This window comes from Aplidium turbinatum, chromosome 3 (genome assembly GCF_918807975.1).
Source record: "Aplidium turbinatum chromosome 3, kaAplTurb1.1, whole genome shotgun sequence".
Taxonomy (NCBI): domain Eukaryota; kingdom Metazoa; phylum Chordata; class Ascidiacea; order Aplousobranchia; family Polyclinidae; genus Aplidium; species Aplidium turbinatum.
The window spans coordinates 27,950,780-27,971,145 of record NC_137474.1 but is presented as its reverse complement, the minus strand read 5'-3'; the positions used below and the strand labels follow the sequence as shown (position 1 = coordinate 27,971,145).

General features: G+C 39.6%; 1 protein-coding gene across 1 annotated transcript; it reads right to left on the bottom strand.

Moving 5' to 3' along the window:
* Positions 1-509: 509 nt before the first annotated feature.
* On the bottom strand, positions 510-17,937 carry LOC145766673 (acetyl-coenzyme A synthetase 2-like, mitochondrial). Its single transcript, XM_082578384.1, is given in 5 exon segments — positions 510-2,443; positions 11,816-11,873; positions 15,743-15,880; positions 17,398-17,526; positions 17,842-17,937. Coding segments are annotated over 5 exon segments (2,355 nt in total).
* Positions 17,938-20,366: the final 2,429 nt, after the last annotated feature.

Genomic DNA, 20,366 nt, shown 5'->3' with positions numbered 1-20,366 from the left:
TTTGAATCACTGCAAATAAACGTACGGTATTCAAGACTTTTACTTCGACTGACACCATTTCACAATCCGTAATCTACATCGGCAATTATTTTGCCGCAGCAAAAATGAGTTAATTTTGAAGGCTGCCGAGCAGCTTGTCCCATGTATTATAAGTCGAACCTGTCTTTTTGAGGTGAAAATCACTTGAGAAAATCTCGACCTATACCAGAGTATATATATATAATACGGTATTTATTAAAACAATTTAAACATTAAAATTTTGTTACTTGAACCACCACTAAACAGAACCAATACTTAGTTCGGATACATACAATGCTTTCGTGTGAATAAAAGCAAGGCTATGTAGTAACAACCAGCATCAGTTTAGTTTAAGCATCATTAATGTTAAATTAAATCGATTACGCCTTGTAATATATATAGGAGCAGAGATGCATAGCAAAACAATGATTACTAAAAATATATTATATATATGGTTTTACTTGAGGATGATGGTTAAGGAATATACAACACTATTTGTCCATCGCTGCTCTATCAGAAATAAGGTTTTCAACAACAGAAGGTTCTGCCAGAGTGCTGGTATCACCAAGATCATCAACATCACCCACAGCAACTTTGCGCAAAATTCTGCGCATAATTTTTCCAGAGCGTGTCTTAGGTAAAGCATTTGTTATCAGCATCTGTTGTGGGACAGCAAATGCCGCTAATTTTTCCCTTACAGATGCTTGCAGTTCTTTAATTAGATCTTCTTTATCCTTTGACACTTCTTCCATGACAGTGATAAATGCGAATGCTTCTTCCCCTTTTATAGAGTGCGGAACACCAACTACAGCGGCTTCAGACACGTCACAATGCTCATCTAAAATATCTTCTATTTCAGCTGTACCAAGCCGATGCCCACTGATGTTTAAGACATCATCCATACGACCTGTAATTTGGTAGTAGCCATTTTCCATTCGTCTTGCACCATCTCCAGAAAAGTAAAATCCAGGAAAAGGTTGATAATAGGTATCCAAAAATCGATTATGATCACCATAAATAGTACGTGCCATACCTGGCCATGGTGCCTTAATGCAACAGGCACCTTCTTTATTATTTCCAATGATTTCATGACCGTCTTCTCCAACAAGCGCAGGTTGAATGCCAAAAAATGGTCGCATTGGTGCTGCTGGAACAATTATATCATTTTTTGCAGAAGGACGAGGAGTGATGGCAATACCACCTGTCTCAGTTTGCCACCAAGTGTCCACAACAACACACTTCCCATTCCCAACAACATTATGATACCACTCCCAAGCTTCATGATTAATAGGTTCACCTACACTGCCAAGAACACGAAGTGAGGAAAGGTCATACTTTTTAACAAACGAATCACCATATCGAAGCAGCAGACGAATAGCAGTGGGTGCTCCATAGAATTGATTTATTCCAAGTCGTTCAACCATTTCCCAATATCGACCTGGATCTGGGTAGGTTGGAACACTCTCAAATAGTACAGTGGTTGCTCCATTGCACAATGGTCCATAAACAACATAACTATGACCTGTTATCCAGCCAATGTCAGCAACACAACCAAAAATATCATTTTCCTGATAATCAAACACATATTTGTGAGTCATTGCAGCATACAGCAGATAACCAGACTGGCTGTGTGTGATACCTTTTGGTTTTCCAGTGCTTCCAGAAGTATAGAGCATGAAAAGCATGTCTTCACTGTCCATGATCTCTGGTTGACAATAACTTGCTGATTTGGACATCAGAGCTTCTAAATCCATGTCCATGTCACTCTGTGATGTGTTTCCACCTGTTCGCTTACTTACAAATACTCTTTTTACAGAAGGACATTGTTTCACTGCTGCATCAACAGTACTTTTCAGCTCTATAACTTTTCCTCCTCTGACAGCTTGATCACTTGTTAAGACTGTTTCTGCTCCAGCATCTTGTATTCTCTGAGCTAAAGCATCTGCACTAAAACCTGCAAATATCACACTGTGTATTGCACCAATTCGAGTGCATGCCAGCATTGCAGCAACAGCCTTTGGTGAAACTGGCATGTATATCGCCACTCTATCACCTTTTTTAACTCCAGAATTGCGCAAACTATTGGCAATTCTACACACCATCTCCAGTAAATTTTTGTAGGTAACTTTTTCTGTGTGGCCTGGTTCATCTTTTTCCCAAAGTAAAGCAACTTTATCAGGATTTTTTTCAGCATGGCGATCTACACAATTAACAGAGACATTGATCTTTCCCCCAAGAAACCATTTGGCTTCTCCTTTTTCAATATTACAGTCAGACACAGTGTGAAAGGGTTGGAACCAATTCAATCTTGACTTTGCTAGTGTTCCCCAAAATTGGTCAGAATTAGTGATAGAAAATTTGTACAAGTCATCATAGGAATTAACACCTTTAAACATGGCAATTTCAAGCATGCCAGTAGATAATCCTCCATCAGATTTATTTAAAATTTGGCTGCATGTTGAAATTCTTCTTAAAAAACTTTTTTTACATTGTAGAGAAACTACTTTTGTAATATTCATATTCATTATTAGCTAGACCTAAGATATACCCCTGTGCATACATCAAATAGTAAATGGTACGTAGGCTACATATTAAAGTGTAGGGCTGCAGGCCCCTATGGCTATGCTCCCGGCAGTCCATCGCTGCCGAGAAATCATTAATTGGCCTCTGAAACTACCATGCTGGTAGGCCATGTTTGGTAGCCGGCTTCCACAAGCCAACATTCCTCCACTTGCGTTTGTATTTAAATTTCTTTCTCCACTCGCGTTTGTACGTGAAAAAATTTTCTCTTTACTTGCATTTACAATTTTTTCACAAACAAGTCAAAGCCTCTCACACGTAGACGAGAAATACTGCTGATGAAAGCTTTGCAATAAGTCTGAGTGCCGATCTATAAAAACTCAAAGACTAGTTCTACCGTACACTACCGTACTTTGGTGAAGTATATACATTTTACAACTGCAAAATGGGTCAGGGCCTTGTTTATGCTGTTTTTACCTGAGTGAATGCAAAAACACGATAATAATTAAGGCATTTTTAAAATCATGCATGCTTAATGGATTTTTTATTTTGGTTGACGGGAGTCAGGTATTGGCAGCCAGGAAGAAGCTGTGGTAGGCCATGCTTGGTCAGCCGGAAAAATAAAGGAGCTTAGAGTGCACCGTTTGCCTCAACTTTTAGCAACTCACTTAACTTTTTTATGTGTGAGGACTTAGGTTGGCTTAGAAAAAGGGGAGCTAGTATAGGAGTGGTGCAACCTAAGTACCATGAACAATTCGTACCGTCAGTTCATACCTTGAAAAGATCGAGAAAATAAATTAAAACAAGCCGAAGTCGATGATTGGAGTTTCCGCAAAAATTTTAAAAGAGTTAGGGTATCGGTTAGCGGTATCCGCAAACAAACAAACTGAAAAGATCAAGAGAAAAAAAGAAAACATCGCTGAATGCAGTTTCCGTTTTTCCGCAAACATTTTACAATTTCCGGTAATGATCCTATGAGATCCTATGAGTTTGCCGAAGTCGCTGATCCCAGTTTCCGCAAGCATTTTATAAGGGTTAGGTTTGATCGGAGTTTCCTCAAACATTTTAAAAGGGTTAGGGAGTTTCAGCAAACAAACTAAAAAGATCGAGAGAAAAAATAGAACAAAGCCGAAGTCGCAGATTCCGTTTTTCTACAGTCTCCGCAAACATTTTAAAATTTCTGATAATGATCCTAAGAGTTTGCCAAAGTCGCTGATCGCAGTTTCTGCAAACATTTTAAAAGGGTTAAGGTTGACCCGAGTTTCCGTAAACATTTTAAAAGGGTTAAGGTTAGGGTGTTTCCGCAAACAAACAAACTGAAAAGATCAAGAGAAAAAAATAGAACAAAGCCGAAATCGCTGATCGCAGTTTCGGTTTTTCTGCAGTTTCCGCAAACTAGGGATGTGCCGATTACAGAATTTTTGTCGATGCCGATTCTTAAATATTTGCCGATTCCGATGCCGATACCGATTCCGATTCTTTGGTTAAATGATTAAAGCTGCTTTTAGTTGGCGCTTTACAAGTGGTTTCGATTTTGTTACAAGTTGCTGCCTTTGAAGTGTCTAAAAGCGTTCACTTTGTCGCCTGCTCTAGACAGCGTGATTTTTTACGGTACCGTAGTTCTTTACTTCTTGCGCGCTACAAAGTGGTGATAGACACGCGTTTTATTTGTCGCGGAAATCAGTCAAAAGAGAAAAATCGCCATCGCTCACAGAGTGCAAAATAAACGTAGCTTAACGCAGTGTGCAAAATATTATCTTGTGCGGTTTGCAGTATTTTTCTCGCAGAATTCAAGAAGGTGCCAGAAACAAGAAGAAAAAAAGACCAGAGTGTAAAAGAAAATGAACGCAGCGGTATTGAATACACAAAAACCTTTAAAAAAGTAACACACTAGCCTTGCATTCAAAGTGCATCAATAGACGAAAAAAGAAAAACATATTGTGAAGAAATTACTATTGTTTTCGAACGTAGAGTTGCAGACAATCTTGTTGCTTAGAAAACACGTGAAGATTACCGGGTAGCTGGTTTGGTTACGTTTGCGCAATCACATGATTGTTTGTTGAACGCATTAAGCGTAATAGGCCTACACTTGGAATTTACTTCTCTCTGCTTAGTAAATTGACATTAAGCAACTTTCAGTGACTACGAATTTTACAACGATTAAACAATAATTACAAAGAACATTTCCGCTTTTTAATATTCAAAATTAAAGGCACGTAAATTAAAATGCAATAACATCAACTTTTCTCCAGTTGCTGCAGTAAGTCTGGTTCGTTGAGGCGTAAAAATGTTGCCACCTGTGCTAAAAATTCGTTCGCTTTCGATCGACGATGGTGGTGACGAAAGCAATTTATTTGCAATTTTTAACAATGATGGATTTATGTAGCCAGTGCGGGGATGACGAAATAAATTAAGATTTCCTTTCCGTTACATAACTTAAAGCAGGTGATTGATACAGGAGAAAATAATCGCACAAGAACATAATAAATTGACGTCTACAATGTTTAAAAACAATGACAACTTCTAACTGCACACGATGTCATTTCTCTTTTTGCTGCGTTAAAAATGTCTGCATTAAGGTATATTCTACAGATCAAAGAAAACTCCCTAATTTTGCCGACTAGAGCTGGGACAGCATTTGGCTGTAACATAGTCCGTTTCATGGGTTGAACAAATAATCGAGTGATTATTGCGCAAACGAGGTAATCTTTTTTCACGTGTTTACTAAGTGACAAGATTAATTCACTGCAATTCAGCGTCTGAAAAGATATAACTTGCAACTTCACACGTTGTTTTCCATTGACGCCCTTTGTTTTTTTCTAAAGCGTTTTGAATTTTTCAGACAGTTGCTCTCATTTTCTTAGCAGTTTATACTCCCTCGCTTGTTTATACTCCCTCTCTTCTGTTCTCCTCGCGTTCTCCTTTTCTCTTCGCATACTGCAAGCTAATAACTATTACGTAATAATCTATTTCTCCTTTAACTTCTAACCGTTGTGTAATCATTCAACTTTTATATTTTATCTGGTCTGATTTTCTCTTTGAATGTTTTTCGTCATTTCAAAGAAAGAAAGTATTTTGATCTCGTGCCTACTAAACAAGAGTTTACAAAATGGCGGACAATCGTCATAATTCAGACTACCGCTCTCCGAATGCTAGTTGAGGCTGATGCGGTTGTTCAAAGAAGCCGTTCTTTGATCGGTATTTCCACGCGCTCGCGCTACTTTTGATTAGGAAACTTTGATAAAGAATCGGAAAGAATCGGCATTTTTTTCCGATGCCGATTCCGATGCCAATTCTCCAAAAATTGCCGATTCCGATTAATCGGCACATCCTTACCGCAAACATTTAAAAAAGGTTAGGAGTTAGCATTGATTGGAGTTCCCGCAAACATTTTAAAACTTCTGGTAATGATCCTAAAAGTTTTTGTTTGTTTGTTTGCGGAAAATTTTAAAATGTTTGCAGAAACTGCGATCAGTGACTTCGCCTTTTTTTAATTTTATCTCTCGATCTTTTCAAGATACGAACTGACGGTACGAATTAGGTTGCATCCCTGGTATACAAGTCCCCCCCCCCCCCCCCCCCCCTGGCAACTCATGACAAAGTGGAATTGACCAAAACATGTGGATTGAAGTTTGTGAACAGTAAAGCAAAGGTAAAGTAGTTTTACCCTGTATGTTTTGTTGAGTCCTGTCTGTCATGAGTTACCAAGGGGGGAGGGGGGACTTGTATACCAGCTACGAAAAAAGCTTTTAGAAATATCAATTCTTTTTAATCTTCGAATAGTGCCATTTGAAATGTAGTGTACAATGTAAATTTTAGCTTGCACAGTTTTTGCCCATTCGTGTGTAAGAGCTACTTTTAATAAGTTAATAGCTGTTTATCTGCTAATAAATTTCATACAAATATTACCCTAAAAGTGTTTCCAGAAAGCACTATAATCCATTATTTGAGTGTAATTTTTTAAAATTTTCCTGGGGGTGCATGCCCTTGGACACCCAAGAACATGCGTGCCTTCGGCACGCTCTAAACCCCCACGAGTTTTATTGCTTCTCTTGCTCAACCCACCAGGATACGGCACTGTCACTGTTGCCACTCTCTTGTCATGGAAAAGTACTAGATTTGACTGAAAAAAACACTAGATTCACAAAAAACCACTAGTATCATAAATACACCATTATTTACATGCACAATGTACAAAAATGACAGCCAATGGAGTTAGTGAGTGTTAAAATTCCTTAAAATTTCAAAATAGGACTGAATTTTCTTGAAAGTTAGAGCCTTGAAGTAATAGCCGTAGGAGAGTAAAACATTTTGGGGGGCTAACAAAATTTTCCCAAATTTTTTCCAAATTTGGCCTTTGCAAACATATTGTCAAAAACGCAATATTACTCACAACCATTTCTGAGGTAGTGTAGTCTAAGAATTCCACACTCATCAAATGTAAACCGACGAAATGTCAGCCTAACCTACCATATGGTACCGGTAAGCTACGCTACCTACTTTAGTCTACTTTGAACACTTTTCACAGTTCTTTTTGTGTGTATTTTTTTAAAGCATTTATACTAAATATCTCAAATTTGGTCATCATTGGGTGTAACCCGACAAAAAACTTGTGTCCAATTTGAAAAGCACTACAAACATATTGATGCAGCCAAACAAAAAATAGGTGGGGCTACTTTGAACGGGTCCCACGAATTACCCATAAGCCCCATAAGTACCCATAAGCACCATAAGTCGCGTCGAATTACCCATAAGTCGCGTCGAATTAACCATAAGCCCCATAAGTTGCGTCGAATTACCCATAAGCCCCATAAGTAGCGTCGAATTACCCATAAGCCCCATAAGTTGCGTCGAATTACCCATAAGCCCCATAAGTCGCGTCGAATTACCCATAAGCCCCATAAGTCGCGTCGAATTACCCATAAGCCCCGTAAGTCGCGTCGAATTACCCATAAGCCCCATAAGTCGCGTCGAATTACCCATAGGCACCATAAGTAGCATTGAATTACATAGAAGTAACGTCGAATTACCCATAAGCCTGTATAGTGTAGAGTGTAGTCTATAGCCGTCTAGAAGCCTAGTAGTCAGCTGCATAGCCGAGTGGTGAGGAGCACGGGCTGGGCGTTCCAAAATATAGTTCGACACCGCTCAAGAGCAGGACACTTGAAGGCATGCCTAAAGGTGGACACGAAGATTGGCTTCGTTGCCTTCCCGTCCGCTTATGTGTAATCTGCAGTTTGCTGCAACAGATGGAGTGTTTTGTCCGATAAAACACCTTAACATTGGGCAATTTTCCCTATGAACCAGGTGACTGCAGCATAGCAATCGTTCTCGCACTCAGCTAGAGACTTAATTCTTGCTTTGAACTTGATAATTAAAGAAAAAAAAGAATAATGGCAAGGGTGGGAATCAAACCCGTGTCACCAAATTCAATAGCCTTTGCCTTAACCACTCAGCCACGCAAGCGCTCGTGAAATCTTCGCTTAATTTGTTTATATGGGTAATGTTTCGAGAACGCTCACAATATTATCAGTTTAGTTTGTTTTTATTTCTGACCATCACAACAAAAAAACAATACACGACAAACTTAGCACAGATCTATAAAAGGTAGAAGCGACAAAACGCGGACGTTATAACGTGCACAATACCAAAGCCTGCAGATTACATATACGCTGACATGAGGCGTAAGTAATTCCACGTTGCTTATGGGTAATTCGACGCGACTTATGGGGCATTTGGGTAATTCGACGCGACTTATGGAGCTTATGGGTAATTCGACGCGACTTATGGGGCTTATGGGTAATTCGACTCCCGTCGAATTACCCATAAATCGCGTCGAATTACCCATAAGCAACGTGGAATTACTTACGCCTTCACGTCAGCGTATATGTAATCTGCAAGTCGCTGTTGCGACTTGCGATCGTGTCACTTAAACTGATTGTCCTGCTTTGGTATCATGCACGTTATAACGTCCGCGTTTTGTCGCTTCTACCTTTTATAGACCTATGAACCAGGTGACTGCAGCATAGCAATCGTTCTCGCACTCAGCTAGAGACTTAATTCTTGCTTTGAACTTGATAATTAAAGAAAAAAAGAATAATGGCAAAGGGTGGGAATCAAACCCGTGTCACCAAATACAATAGCCTTTGCCTTAACCACTCAGCCACGCAAGAACTCGAGAAATCTTCGCTTAATTTGGTTTATATCGGTAATGTTTCGAGAACGTTCACAATATTATCAGTTTAGTTTGTTTTTACTTCTGACCATCACAACAAAAAACAATATACGACAAACTTAGCAGAGGTCTATAAAAGATAGAAGCGACAAAACGCGGACGTTATAACGTGCATGATACCAAAGCAGGACAATCAGTTTAAGTGACACGATCGCAAGTCGCAACAGCGACTTGCAGATTACATATACGCTGACATGAAGGCGTAAGTAACTCCACGTTGCTTATGGGTAATTCGACGCCCCATAGGTCGCGTCAAATTACCCATAAGCTCCATAAGTCGCGTCGAATTACCCAAATGTCCCATAAGTCGCGTCGAATTACCCATAAGCAACGTGGAATTACTTACGCCTCATGTCAGCGTATATGTAATCTGCAGGCTTTGGTATCGTGCACGTTATAACGTCCGCGTTTTGTCGCTTCTACCTTTTATAGATCTGTGCTAAGTTTGTCGTGTATTGTTTTTTCGTTGTGATGATCAGAAATAAAAACAAACTAAACTGATAATATTGTGAGCGTTCTCGAAACATTACCCATATAAACAAATTAAGCTAAGATTTCGAGAGCGCTTGCGTGGCTGAGTGGTTAAGGCAAAGGCTATTGAATTTGGTGACACGGGTTTGATTCCCACCCTTGCCATTATTCTTTTTTTTCTTTAATTATCAAGTTCAAAGCAAGAATTAAGTCTCTAGCTGAGTGCGAGAACGATTGCTATGCTGCAGTCACCTGGTTCATAGGGAAAATTGCCCAATGTTAAGGTGTTTTATCGGACAAAACACTCCATCTGTTGCAGCAAACTGCAGATTACACATAAGCGGACGGGAAGGCAACGAAGCCAATCTTCGTGTCCACCTTTAGGCATGCCTTCAAGTGTCCTGTTCTTGAGCGGTGTCGAACTATATTTTGGAACGCCCAGCCAGTGCTCCTCACCACTCGGCTATGCAGCCGACTACTAGGCTTCCAGACGGCTATAGACTACACTCTACACTATACAGGCTTATGGGTAATTCGACGTTACTTCTATGTAATTCAATGCTACTTATGGTGCCTATGGGTAATTCGACGCGACTTATGGGGCTTATGGGTAATTCGACGCGACTTACGGGGCTTATGGGTAATTCGACGCGACTTATGGGGCTTATGGGTAATTCGACGCGACTTATGGGGCTTATGGGTAATTCGACGCGACTTATGGGTAATTCGACGCGACTTATGGGGCTTATGGGTACTTATGGTGCTTATAGGTACTTATGGGTAATTCGTGGGACCGCTTTGAACACTGTCCAAACTTATGCACACCACCATAGTGGTAAATCGCTAAAAAAACACTAGATAGCAAAAAAAACACTAGAACACTAGATGCAATCCAAAAACACTAGATCTAGTGGAAAAACACTAGGAGTGGCACCACTGGCCACTGTGCTACTGACAGAGTGATGTGCACTGTGGAGGACTGCAATAAATAATAATACGCACCAGTGATTCGGCGACCCTACTTGAAGTAGAAAGAAAGCTGGAAGAAGAAAATCTAGACCAGTGGTTCTCAACGGGGGCGGTACCGCCCCCCGGGGGGCGTTTTGATTTTGCAGGGGGGGGCGGTATGATTACCTTGGCTTAAGGGGGGCGTTTTCAATATTAGGGGCATTCTGGTTTAACCCATCTACCGCCCAGAGTAACGATTTCGTCAAAGAGCCTGTATCTTCGTGGTAGCATTTCCTACCACATACCTGGTGGAAAAGGGATTCAGCTGTGTTGTTCTGCTACATACCAAACAGCGAAACCCACGACATATCCATAAGAGGTGATCTTCGAATGTTTCTCACTAGCTTTGCACCGGATGTGAAGAAACTGGCACTTTCTCACCAAGCCCAAGGTTCACACTGCCTACCAGTAGGCCTATACTGTTTTCATGCTCGCACAAATATATTTGCTTTTCATCAAATATTGTTACTAGTCTTTAAAACCCTTACAGCCTGTTTTACCCCCTTTTAGGGTAAAACAGGCTCTAAGGGTTTTAGAGATTTGTAACTATATTTGATGTAATTATATCGCTCTGCTTGGCTTTTTGCTTGGCATTGAGCACTTTTTGTAGTACAGTCAACCCCGCTTAATCGGACCACATCGGGACCAAGCCAAATTGGTCCGATTAAGCGGGTGGTCCCATTAAACGGGAGAACGAATTTCGTTATTTTTTTCATCGTTTTTGAAAATAGTTTAAGCATTTTACAATTGCGGCTATAAACACAACCAAAACACCATCAACAATCAAAACAAAATACAGTCTCAGCTAACTTCCTCTCTGACGTTCCCGAAGGCTGGTTTTTGATTTTGTTAAGAATCTCAATTTTTTCTTTAAGTGTTCGATGTACGCGAGTTATTGCTGCCATTTTTATTCAAGCACTAAAAGCATTCATTCATTCTTCTGTACAGTACAGTATTCGGTGCTGCATCACAATTACTGCAATTCTGATAGATGACAATTAACCTTATGACGTGACAACAAGCGTTTGTTTATCTGTAGCCTACTTCACTTTAAAATGGCTTAGCGAGAACGTAGCACGTTGCCCATCAACAACTCTTGACGCGTCACCTCGCAGAAAAATGTACAAAAAGTAAAAAACGTTAACCATAAAGGCCTATTTTAGGGCGGAGGGTGGTCCGTTTAAGCGGGGTGGTGGTCCGTTTAAGCGGGGAAAATTGTACAGAAAAATGGATTTGGATTCGGGACCAGTGCAAAATGGTCCGAATAAGCGGGTGGTCCTATTAAACGTGGGCCGATTAAGCGGGGTTGACTGTATTAATAGTATTTATTGTTTTATATTCGGTTGTCGTAATTAATCGTTTTTGTTGGGGGCGGTAACATTTTGCCAGTTCATAAAGGGGGCGTTGGACCAAAAAAGGTTGAAAAACACTGATCTAGACTGATATGTGAATCGTGCAAGGCCAAGGCCCAGTGGTGCATGCAGGATTTTCTTAAAGGGGGGGGGGCCATTGAGAGTAGCGTAGCCAAGAATTTTGAAAGGGGGGGTTTTGACGACCGGCGGCTGAAGCCCGACGGCGTTTTCGCTTAAGACGACACCCAGCGGCGGGGGGTCTGGAGGGCCTCCCATCACTCCCTGCAAATTTTAAGACCGTGAGATCGAAGATCACACGCTTTAAAATTAACAAAAAGGTGAAAGTAAAACTAAAAAATAAACACGATAATTGATGCAATAATGTGGTTTTGCAGGTTATAAAAATCGGATTGAAAAATCTTTTCAAAAAGCATGAAGAAGTGGCGTTAAATGATAAGCAAACAAAACAATGGAAATTCATTCGGGTCCCTACACATTGTAGGCATTGTCGGTTTTTTGGGGAGTTGTGGACCATTTCTAGGGGTTGTCGAGCATTTTCAGGGGTTGTCAGGCATTGTAGAGTAGATACTTTCAGGCATTGTTGATAATTTCAAGGCATTGTCTAGGATTTCCAGGCATTGTCGATCATTATCAATGGTTGACAAGCTTGTTAGGCATTGTCGGAAATTTTCAAGCATTGTCGAACATATTCAGGGGTTGTCGAGCATTTTCAGGTGTCAGGGGTTCTCAGGCATTGTAAATTACTTTAGATTCTTTCTGGCAGGCATTGTCGGACATCTTCAGGCATTATCTAGGATTTCCAGGCCTTGTCGAACATATTCAGTGGTTGATAGGTTTGGTAGAATGCCTGGCTACCCCTGAAAATGCTAGACAACCTCTGAAAATGTTCCACAATGCCTGACAAACCCCTCAACCACTAATAATCATCAACAATATCTGGAAATCCTAGACAATGCATGGAAATGCCCAACAATGCCTGAAAGTAGCTACTCTACAATGCCTGACAACCCCTAAAAATGCTCGACAACCCCTGAATATGTTCGACAATGCCTAAAAATGTTTGAAAATGCCTCACAAGCCTGTCAACCACTGATAATGATAGACAATGCCTGGAAGTCCTAGACAATGCCTTGAAATTCCCAACAATGCCTGAAAGTAGTTAGCCTACTCTACAATACCTGAAAACCCCTGAAAATGCTCGACAACCCCTGAAAATGCTCCACAACCCCCTAAAAAGCCGACAATGCCCGACAATACCTGACAATGCCTGACTATGCTCGACAATGCCTGACAATGGGTATTTAGACGTACCCCCTGAGAACCCCTGACACCTGAAAATGTTTAGTGGAAGCACTATTTACCAATCACAGCAAACAGGGGGTGGCTTATACTAAATAAGGATCGATTCGCCTTTACAATGCATTGGAAAAAAGCTTCGCTGGGCAGTTAAGTTTGAACGACGATTGCTCATTTGGTAGATGAGATATAAACCTGAAACTTTTCAGGTGCATAAAGCAAGACATACTCTTTCAATTTGCAAAGGATTAATGGTTATATTGTAAAAATTAAATTGCTCAGAATCGGTATAAGTTGGTGAAGTTTAAGTTATTACAAGATAAAGCTAGTACTTGTTTTGAATTTGTAGCCAATCGTGCTTCCCAACGATGGAAAAATTGTTAAAATCTGAGCAGTATGAGAAAACTACAGCACATAGTGGCAAAGGTTTCATATTTTTAATGTTAAACTTTAATTTGATAATTTTTTAGTTGAATTCTTGCAAATTGAAGAGTTTTAAACAGTGCCGGTCTTTGGGATGTGCAAACCGTGCGATCGCACAGGGCTCGCAACTTAGGGGGCCCGCAATTTATTCAGAAAATGCAGTAATTTTGTCATTTTCAAAGGAAAAATTCAACAAGTGAATTCAGCAAAGGAATTCGCAACAAGAAAACATAGAGACTCAACGAATTCAACCTATTTTGTCGCCTGAATATTTCGTACCCTGAAAAGATCGAGAAAAAAAAAACGACATAGCCGAAATCGCTGATCGGAGTTGCCGCAAACATTTCAAAATTTCTCGATCTTTTCAGGGGACGAAATAAGTCGAAATTTAATTTTGTTACACGACTTCAGGGGACGAAATAGGTTGCATCCAGACTCAACATACTGTAGAGACATAGCTTTATTTCCAAAAAATGCCAAAGAAAGCATGATCTTATCTTTTTGCTATGCCACCGGACAGCACCATTTCACAGTAATATTCATACCTAAGTTTTTGTTGAACATGCTCTCAGAATGTCCCAAATTCAAAGTAATTTTTCAAAATTTTTTGGGGGAGGCCCCCCAGACCCCCCGCCGCTGGTTGTCATCTTTGGCGATCACGCCGCCACCGCCGCCCCTCCCCTTTCAAAGTACCTAGCTACACCACTGAATTGGATTATTGTCATTGGGCCCGCAAAAGCATATTCCGCATAGGGCCCGAAAAACCCTAAGACCGGCACTGGTTTTAAGTCATCCTAGGGCCTTACATCAAACACTCGACGTTGGTGTAATGTTTTTATTGTAAAAATATATTAAAATTGTCAAAAATCCATATCCATTCGCCTTATCACCTCCATTACTGGCAAGGGCAAATGGAGTAAGATGGTATGGACATGTGATAAGGAGGGAGGAAGGAAGTTTTCTTAGAATGGCACTAGATCTAAAGGTGGATGGGAAGAGGAAACGCGGTCGTCCAAGAAGAACGTGGAAACAACAAGTGAAGGATGAATTTAAAAAAGTCGGACTGAAGGAGGAGGATGCAAGGGACAGAGTGAAATGGAGAAAAGGGATTAAAACAATTCAGGGTTGGTTGAATTAAATCAAATGATTTAAATCATTGATTTAAATCAAACAATAAAAATCAAAACAATCAATTAAAAAAATCAAATGATTTTTTATTTGCTAAAATAAAAATAAATACATCAACAAACGTTTCACTGCTTCTCTGTAATACAAAAGTTATATTTAAATACTTAAGGCTATAGGCTATGCATGTTTTGAAAGGCAACTTAGTTTACTTGGCAGTTCACAAACAGTGTTGTTCACTAAACATAGTTTTTGAGCAAGTTTTTTCCACTTTTGGTCTGCTTCAATCAGAAGTTCGAAATCGATTGGGCACTGCAAAAGCTGGCGGAGCTTGTATTTATGTACAAACTTCTCAATGCAAAATCAACTGGCAGCAGCAGGCAACATGGCAGCAGTGGCCGAGTGGTTAGCGCGTTGGGCTCACAGTCGAGAGCCTGCGTGTTCGACTCCAGCCACCCGCACCTGCTGTTGTTTCTCTGGGCAAGAAACTTTACGATAATTGCCTCTACCCAGTGATCGATTTCGAGTAATGGGTAGTTCCAAATTTAAGTCATAAGCAGAGTAGACAACCGGAAACAGACATTGTCGTCGGCTGCAGCGTGGGTCAGGTGTACGTCGGAAGGCGTACACCGATGCATAGCGCTCAAGTCCGCTTTCCCGCAATGCAGGATAAAGATAAACAAACAAACAAACAAACAAACTGCAATTTTGTGTCATCTGAACTTTTATTGTTTTGGTATGGTACGTCGGTAACATAATTATATTACACAGTTAAACTTTCTTTGTAAAAAGTTTGGTTGTAGGCTATGCATCAGTTGAGCAAAAAAGCAAAGTAACGTGTGCTCAAACGTAAGGAAAAATCTTAGTGTAGTGAGATGACAGTCTGAGACGTACCTCAATCTCGATATGCACATTATGATTTAGAAAAAGCAACATACCACACCTACTTAAAAATATGTGCAATAGACACTAGACAGGCTAGCCTACAATATGATAATAAAAATGATTAAACACTTGCAAAGCAAAGCCTTTCAATCAATCAAGGGGTTAAAAATAATTCTGCTATCTTACTAAAATGATCTCTTCCCCCAAGTAGACTCAACGCTTTTTTATATAAAACAAATCAAAAAAATCTGATTTAAATCAAAAAAATCCGATTTAAATCAAAAAAATCCGGTTTTTTTGATTTTTTAAAAAAAATCATGATTTTTTCCAACCCTGAAACAATTGCTGCGAGGAAACAATCGGCCACCCCCACTAGTGGGGAACAAACCGACGATGGATTATGATGATAATTACGCCGCTTTTCACGTTCCTTTTTTTCACCCTTCCAATAATAGTTGCGTCCGTTTGGTGACGACGTCATATTGACCAGGAAGGCGAATTCTATAGGAGCACTCAGCACCCAAGTCTGAAGGAGTAAAAAGCAGTGTTGTGGATGGCAAAGTCTGGCTGTGCAGAGGAAAGATAAAACTTAAATCAGTTTCCAAAAAGTCTGTGATAAATGCACTTTACAGTGTACATTGTACAATGCCCAGTCGGGAGCCACAGATAGTGTTCCTGCTTGTTGCATGTGGCCCGCGGTTTGCACTTTAGGCACCACTGTTTCATGGTTAGGCCTACTTTAATTCCGCTTACTGGTGTTTGTTAAGTGCTAATGTTGCTCATGCCAATGCAGACATTTCACTGAACTCTATTTCTCTCCATAGTAGTCTGAGCGTAAAACGTATTGACCTGGAATAAATTGCGACCTTAACAAATTAGGTATCGTTGGAAAGCTTAACTCCTCTAGATTAAGATTTTTACTTTCCTCCAACCAGAGACCCTTGGCAAAAAAAGTTATGGCCGTTTTTTAAGCAGCACCTTGCGCCGCTAGTGGGGAAAGTGCATTTTTCCTTTTGCGCAAGTTTCTAGTCCCATTTTTAACTTTTTTCCCAACGTGTATCAGAAAGAGACAACTCACATTTGACAAAATATTTTTTATATTTAAATGACGTCACTCTGACGTCATCAAATTAAAATTGCTTACCTATTACCTCCAGCCCATTGATATAATTGCAGATCCAATGCATTTGTTCTAAAAGATTGTTTTTAGACAGAACGGAGCTTCATATAATGAGTCAAGGGGGCATTTTGACCCCAGGTCCGGTTTAATGACGAAAATAAGCGCTACAAGTGGCGAGAGTATATTATGGGCATTATACAAAAAGTGCGAAATTTTTGAAACTTTACTTCAATAATTATGCCTTCGAGGAAATGGTTGTCAGTCGAATGCCCAAGACGTGGCACTATTGTTCTTGTCGACGGTGAAAATTCGACTCACACTGCTAGTGGATATGCCATGTCTGAAGAGTAGCCTACAGCTCAACTATCCATTGGAATCTTTCGGGTAGCCCAAATTTGGGCAATACACAAATATCCACCAAAGAAAAATTGGCAAATCGTGCGTGGGTCTGGGCAACCACCCTATGTATTAACGCAGCAGTCGTCTTCCTGCCACAGGAGAATAAAGATAGCCATGAACTATGTGGTACCGTACCGTACAATTGTTTTCATTTGATATTGTTTTATATTTTATTATCATAAGCAAACTTAAGAAAAAAATTTCAAACGTTTTCTAGGCTCATTTTTCAGGCTCAGTCCAGCCTTTGCAGTAACGTTCCTATGTCACTCTGATGTGAGCTTCTATGCTCGGTCGCTCATAAAATCAAAAGGGCAAAACGTTCCACTTTTTTATGAAATCATTTATTGAAACATGATCAAAATGTCGCAATCCTCAGGGCAGTCTTCTTGTACATAACTGAGATTGCAACAAGTTTCCCCACGACACTCTCCACATGCTGTTACGCACTTTGAGCCATGTTTTCTGCAGCTGCAAGACATTGTACTACATTGATTTTTTGTTCCTTCTTTGCATTTGCATCGTACAACGTTCAATAGCCATTCTGGTGCCGGATCTAAATTGGTCTTTATTGGCATAACTGCCCCTGTGTCAGCTTTCCATCCCCACTGTGCGAGATCCAAGATTTCAGTGTCAAGATGCTTCCACTGACATACCTGAAACAACAGTTTTATATCAACTCAGATAAACGAAGTCTTGCTGCCATAAATTTTTTGATTTGTAGTACACCACTTGTTTATGCTAGTCATGTTATAACGCAAGCTGTTTTGCTATAACTTGCATTTTTTCCTTACAGCAGTTTAATAGCGCAATTTGCTGTAATATTTTGAAGTTACCGACAATAAACAATTCTTGAAAAATATCTTCAAGTGCTATAATAATCTATAGAGCAAAGACGCTTTTATACTAAATGATTACCGGTATTGTGTTACAATACCATTAGGCTACGCATTTACGCACTGTTATTTCACCTGCAAATGTACTCTGAAGGAATAAAAACGAATTGCAGCTTCGGTGGGTGGCAATCTTTCAAGATGAACAGTGGAAGCTGTTGCAACCATCTGCATATAGACTACTTGACGTACCGTAGTTGGCCAAGTGAATCTGCAGGTCTTGCACTAAAGCTTGATAGATCAACAAAATATTGCATTATTATTGGTGAATCTCATTCAGACTGGTACTCAGCAATAGTGGTGGCCTTAAGGTTTTGTGGGCCCTGGGTAAGAAGTAATATGAGGGCCCCTACAACCCGGTATCGAAAAATTAAATGACCATAAATCATAATAACACAAAAAGGAATTAACATGATACAGCAACAAACAGCGATGGTAAGCGAGAAAGGTGTATTTCATGCTGTGACATCTTCACATCACTCTGATGCTATGTTGTACCACCATACCCAGTGCCTTCCGAGTCATACACCACCCGTCTGCAGCACTTACACAAAATGCACCTTTCTAGCTTTTATTGCGGCAAACTCTTTAATAAGAAAAGCATTGTCCAATGTTTTGCCCATGCTGTGCTCAATTGAAACAACAGCTACTCCAACCAAGCGTTCTTGGCTCATTGTAGAGCGAAGGTAATTTTTTATCAACTTTAGTTTAGAAAAATGATCTTTCTCCTGAAGCTACAGTAACTGGCACAGTAAGTAATAGTCTTAGTAACAAACACAAGTTAAGGTACCGTTCACAAATTCAGTTTGTTTTGATACTGTAGAACAGAGAGCACTGTGGTTTCTGCTAGTGCTTGTAAATTTCATTTGTACATATTTTGGATAAGCGCGGGCCCCATAAATTTGCGGGCCCTGGACGGTCGCCCAGTTCGCCCACCCCAAAGGCCACCACTGCTCAGCAACATTTTCATTTTTTCTTATTTAATTAACTGTGCACCAATACAGTCCCAGTAACCAACCTTTTCAATAACAAATCTCTTCCAGCATCAGCTATTTGCTCACGTGTAGAATCTAATCTACCAAATACCGTACATCAGCAGATTGCTGAAATTCTTCCTTCTTCAGGTAGGCTAATTGAACATCTTTAGCTTTCCTAAGCAACAAGACAGATGAAATAATTAATCATTGTCACCAAATAATGTGTGCATACACTCCATACATTGGCATTACAAATAACAGTATTACAATTATACTGTTGTTGCCAATATCTAATACTGTAGTGTACTATTTATTGTTGTGATTGTGTAGCCTACTGTTATTACTGTACCAACACTAGACTGTTAGCACTACACTGTTAGCATTAGGCATTCCAGTAGTCACTGCCTAATTGATGCATACCAATATTGCTTTAGTTTTAGTACAATAACAAAAATGTTGGTATTGTTTTTGTGTGTCTTTTTATCTTATATAGCTGTTTACTTTTGCGTGTGTATCACTGTTGATACCTCTGTTAATCTTAATATTGTTATTATCTTTATTAGTTGTTTACTGTACGTGATTGAAAGATGAATAAGCACTCTGCTTTACAACATCTCATATATTATTATTATTAATATTAGAATAATATTTAGTGGATTTGGTAATGACTATTGATTGCCATCTGAATTCTTGCATATCGTTTAAAAGCTGATCAGAAAATGGTAAAAATGTACTTTCAGACAAGTATGGTAAGCAGTTCTGGAATGAAGAGTGGGGAAAATCCAGAAAATACTGAAAGCAAGACTAAAATGTACTGCTACCACAGCTGATTAATTATATTGGTACCTTGTTGATATATTGAAGAAGTTGTACCACATCCACTCCAAGCATGAGCAAACAGCAAGTAATTTGGCACTTCTAGTGATTGGACAATGTCTGAAATCTTCCAGTACGGTACTTCAGCTCTCTTTGACTAGACTCACTATTCCGATCAGTACATACTGAAGTAAATTGTGTTTTGTTTGTCACTCCAATGATGACATAAAAGAACTAAGATGTCTGTATCATCAGCAGCCACAACCACGGTGTTGATTGTAGATAATTGTAACACCCTATTCACAATCAGAGTATCAGCATCATTTTGAGCTTGATATACAAAACAACCATGAGCTTTCAAATGCTCAAATAACAGTTTAATTAATTGCTCTTTGTTGTTTGTATTGCGAAGAAACATTCCACGACTCATTGTTACCAAAGCATCTTGTGAAATTGTTACATTTGCTGATAAATTGCTTCCACGCCTGCCTTGTTCGTAAGTCTTTGTTGACTTGTGGGATGAGTATCCATCAAACACAATGCTGATGATGGGGTATTTTCCATACCGTCTTTGTACAAATGCACAGTACTCTTTTAAATACAACTTAGAAATCATTATTTCATAAAAATCTTTGTAAAGCTGTGGAGAGAAAACTAACCTCAGACCTGGAGAAAAAAATGGCCACACAGCACAATTGCTCTTTCAAACTTAATCTATATCTGAATATGTTATAGCCTATACAGGTGGTCTCAGAAGTAACAAGAACCATACAGTAGCTCATACTGGTAGGCTGGCCTCCTTATTTAACT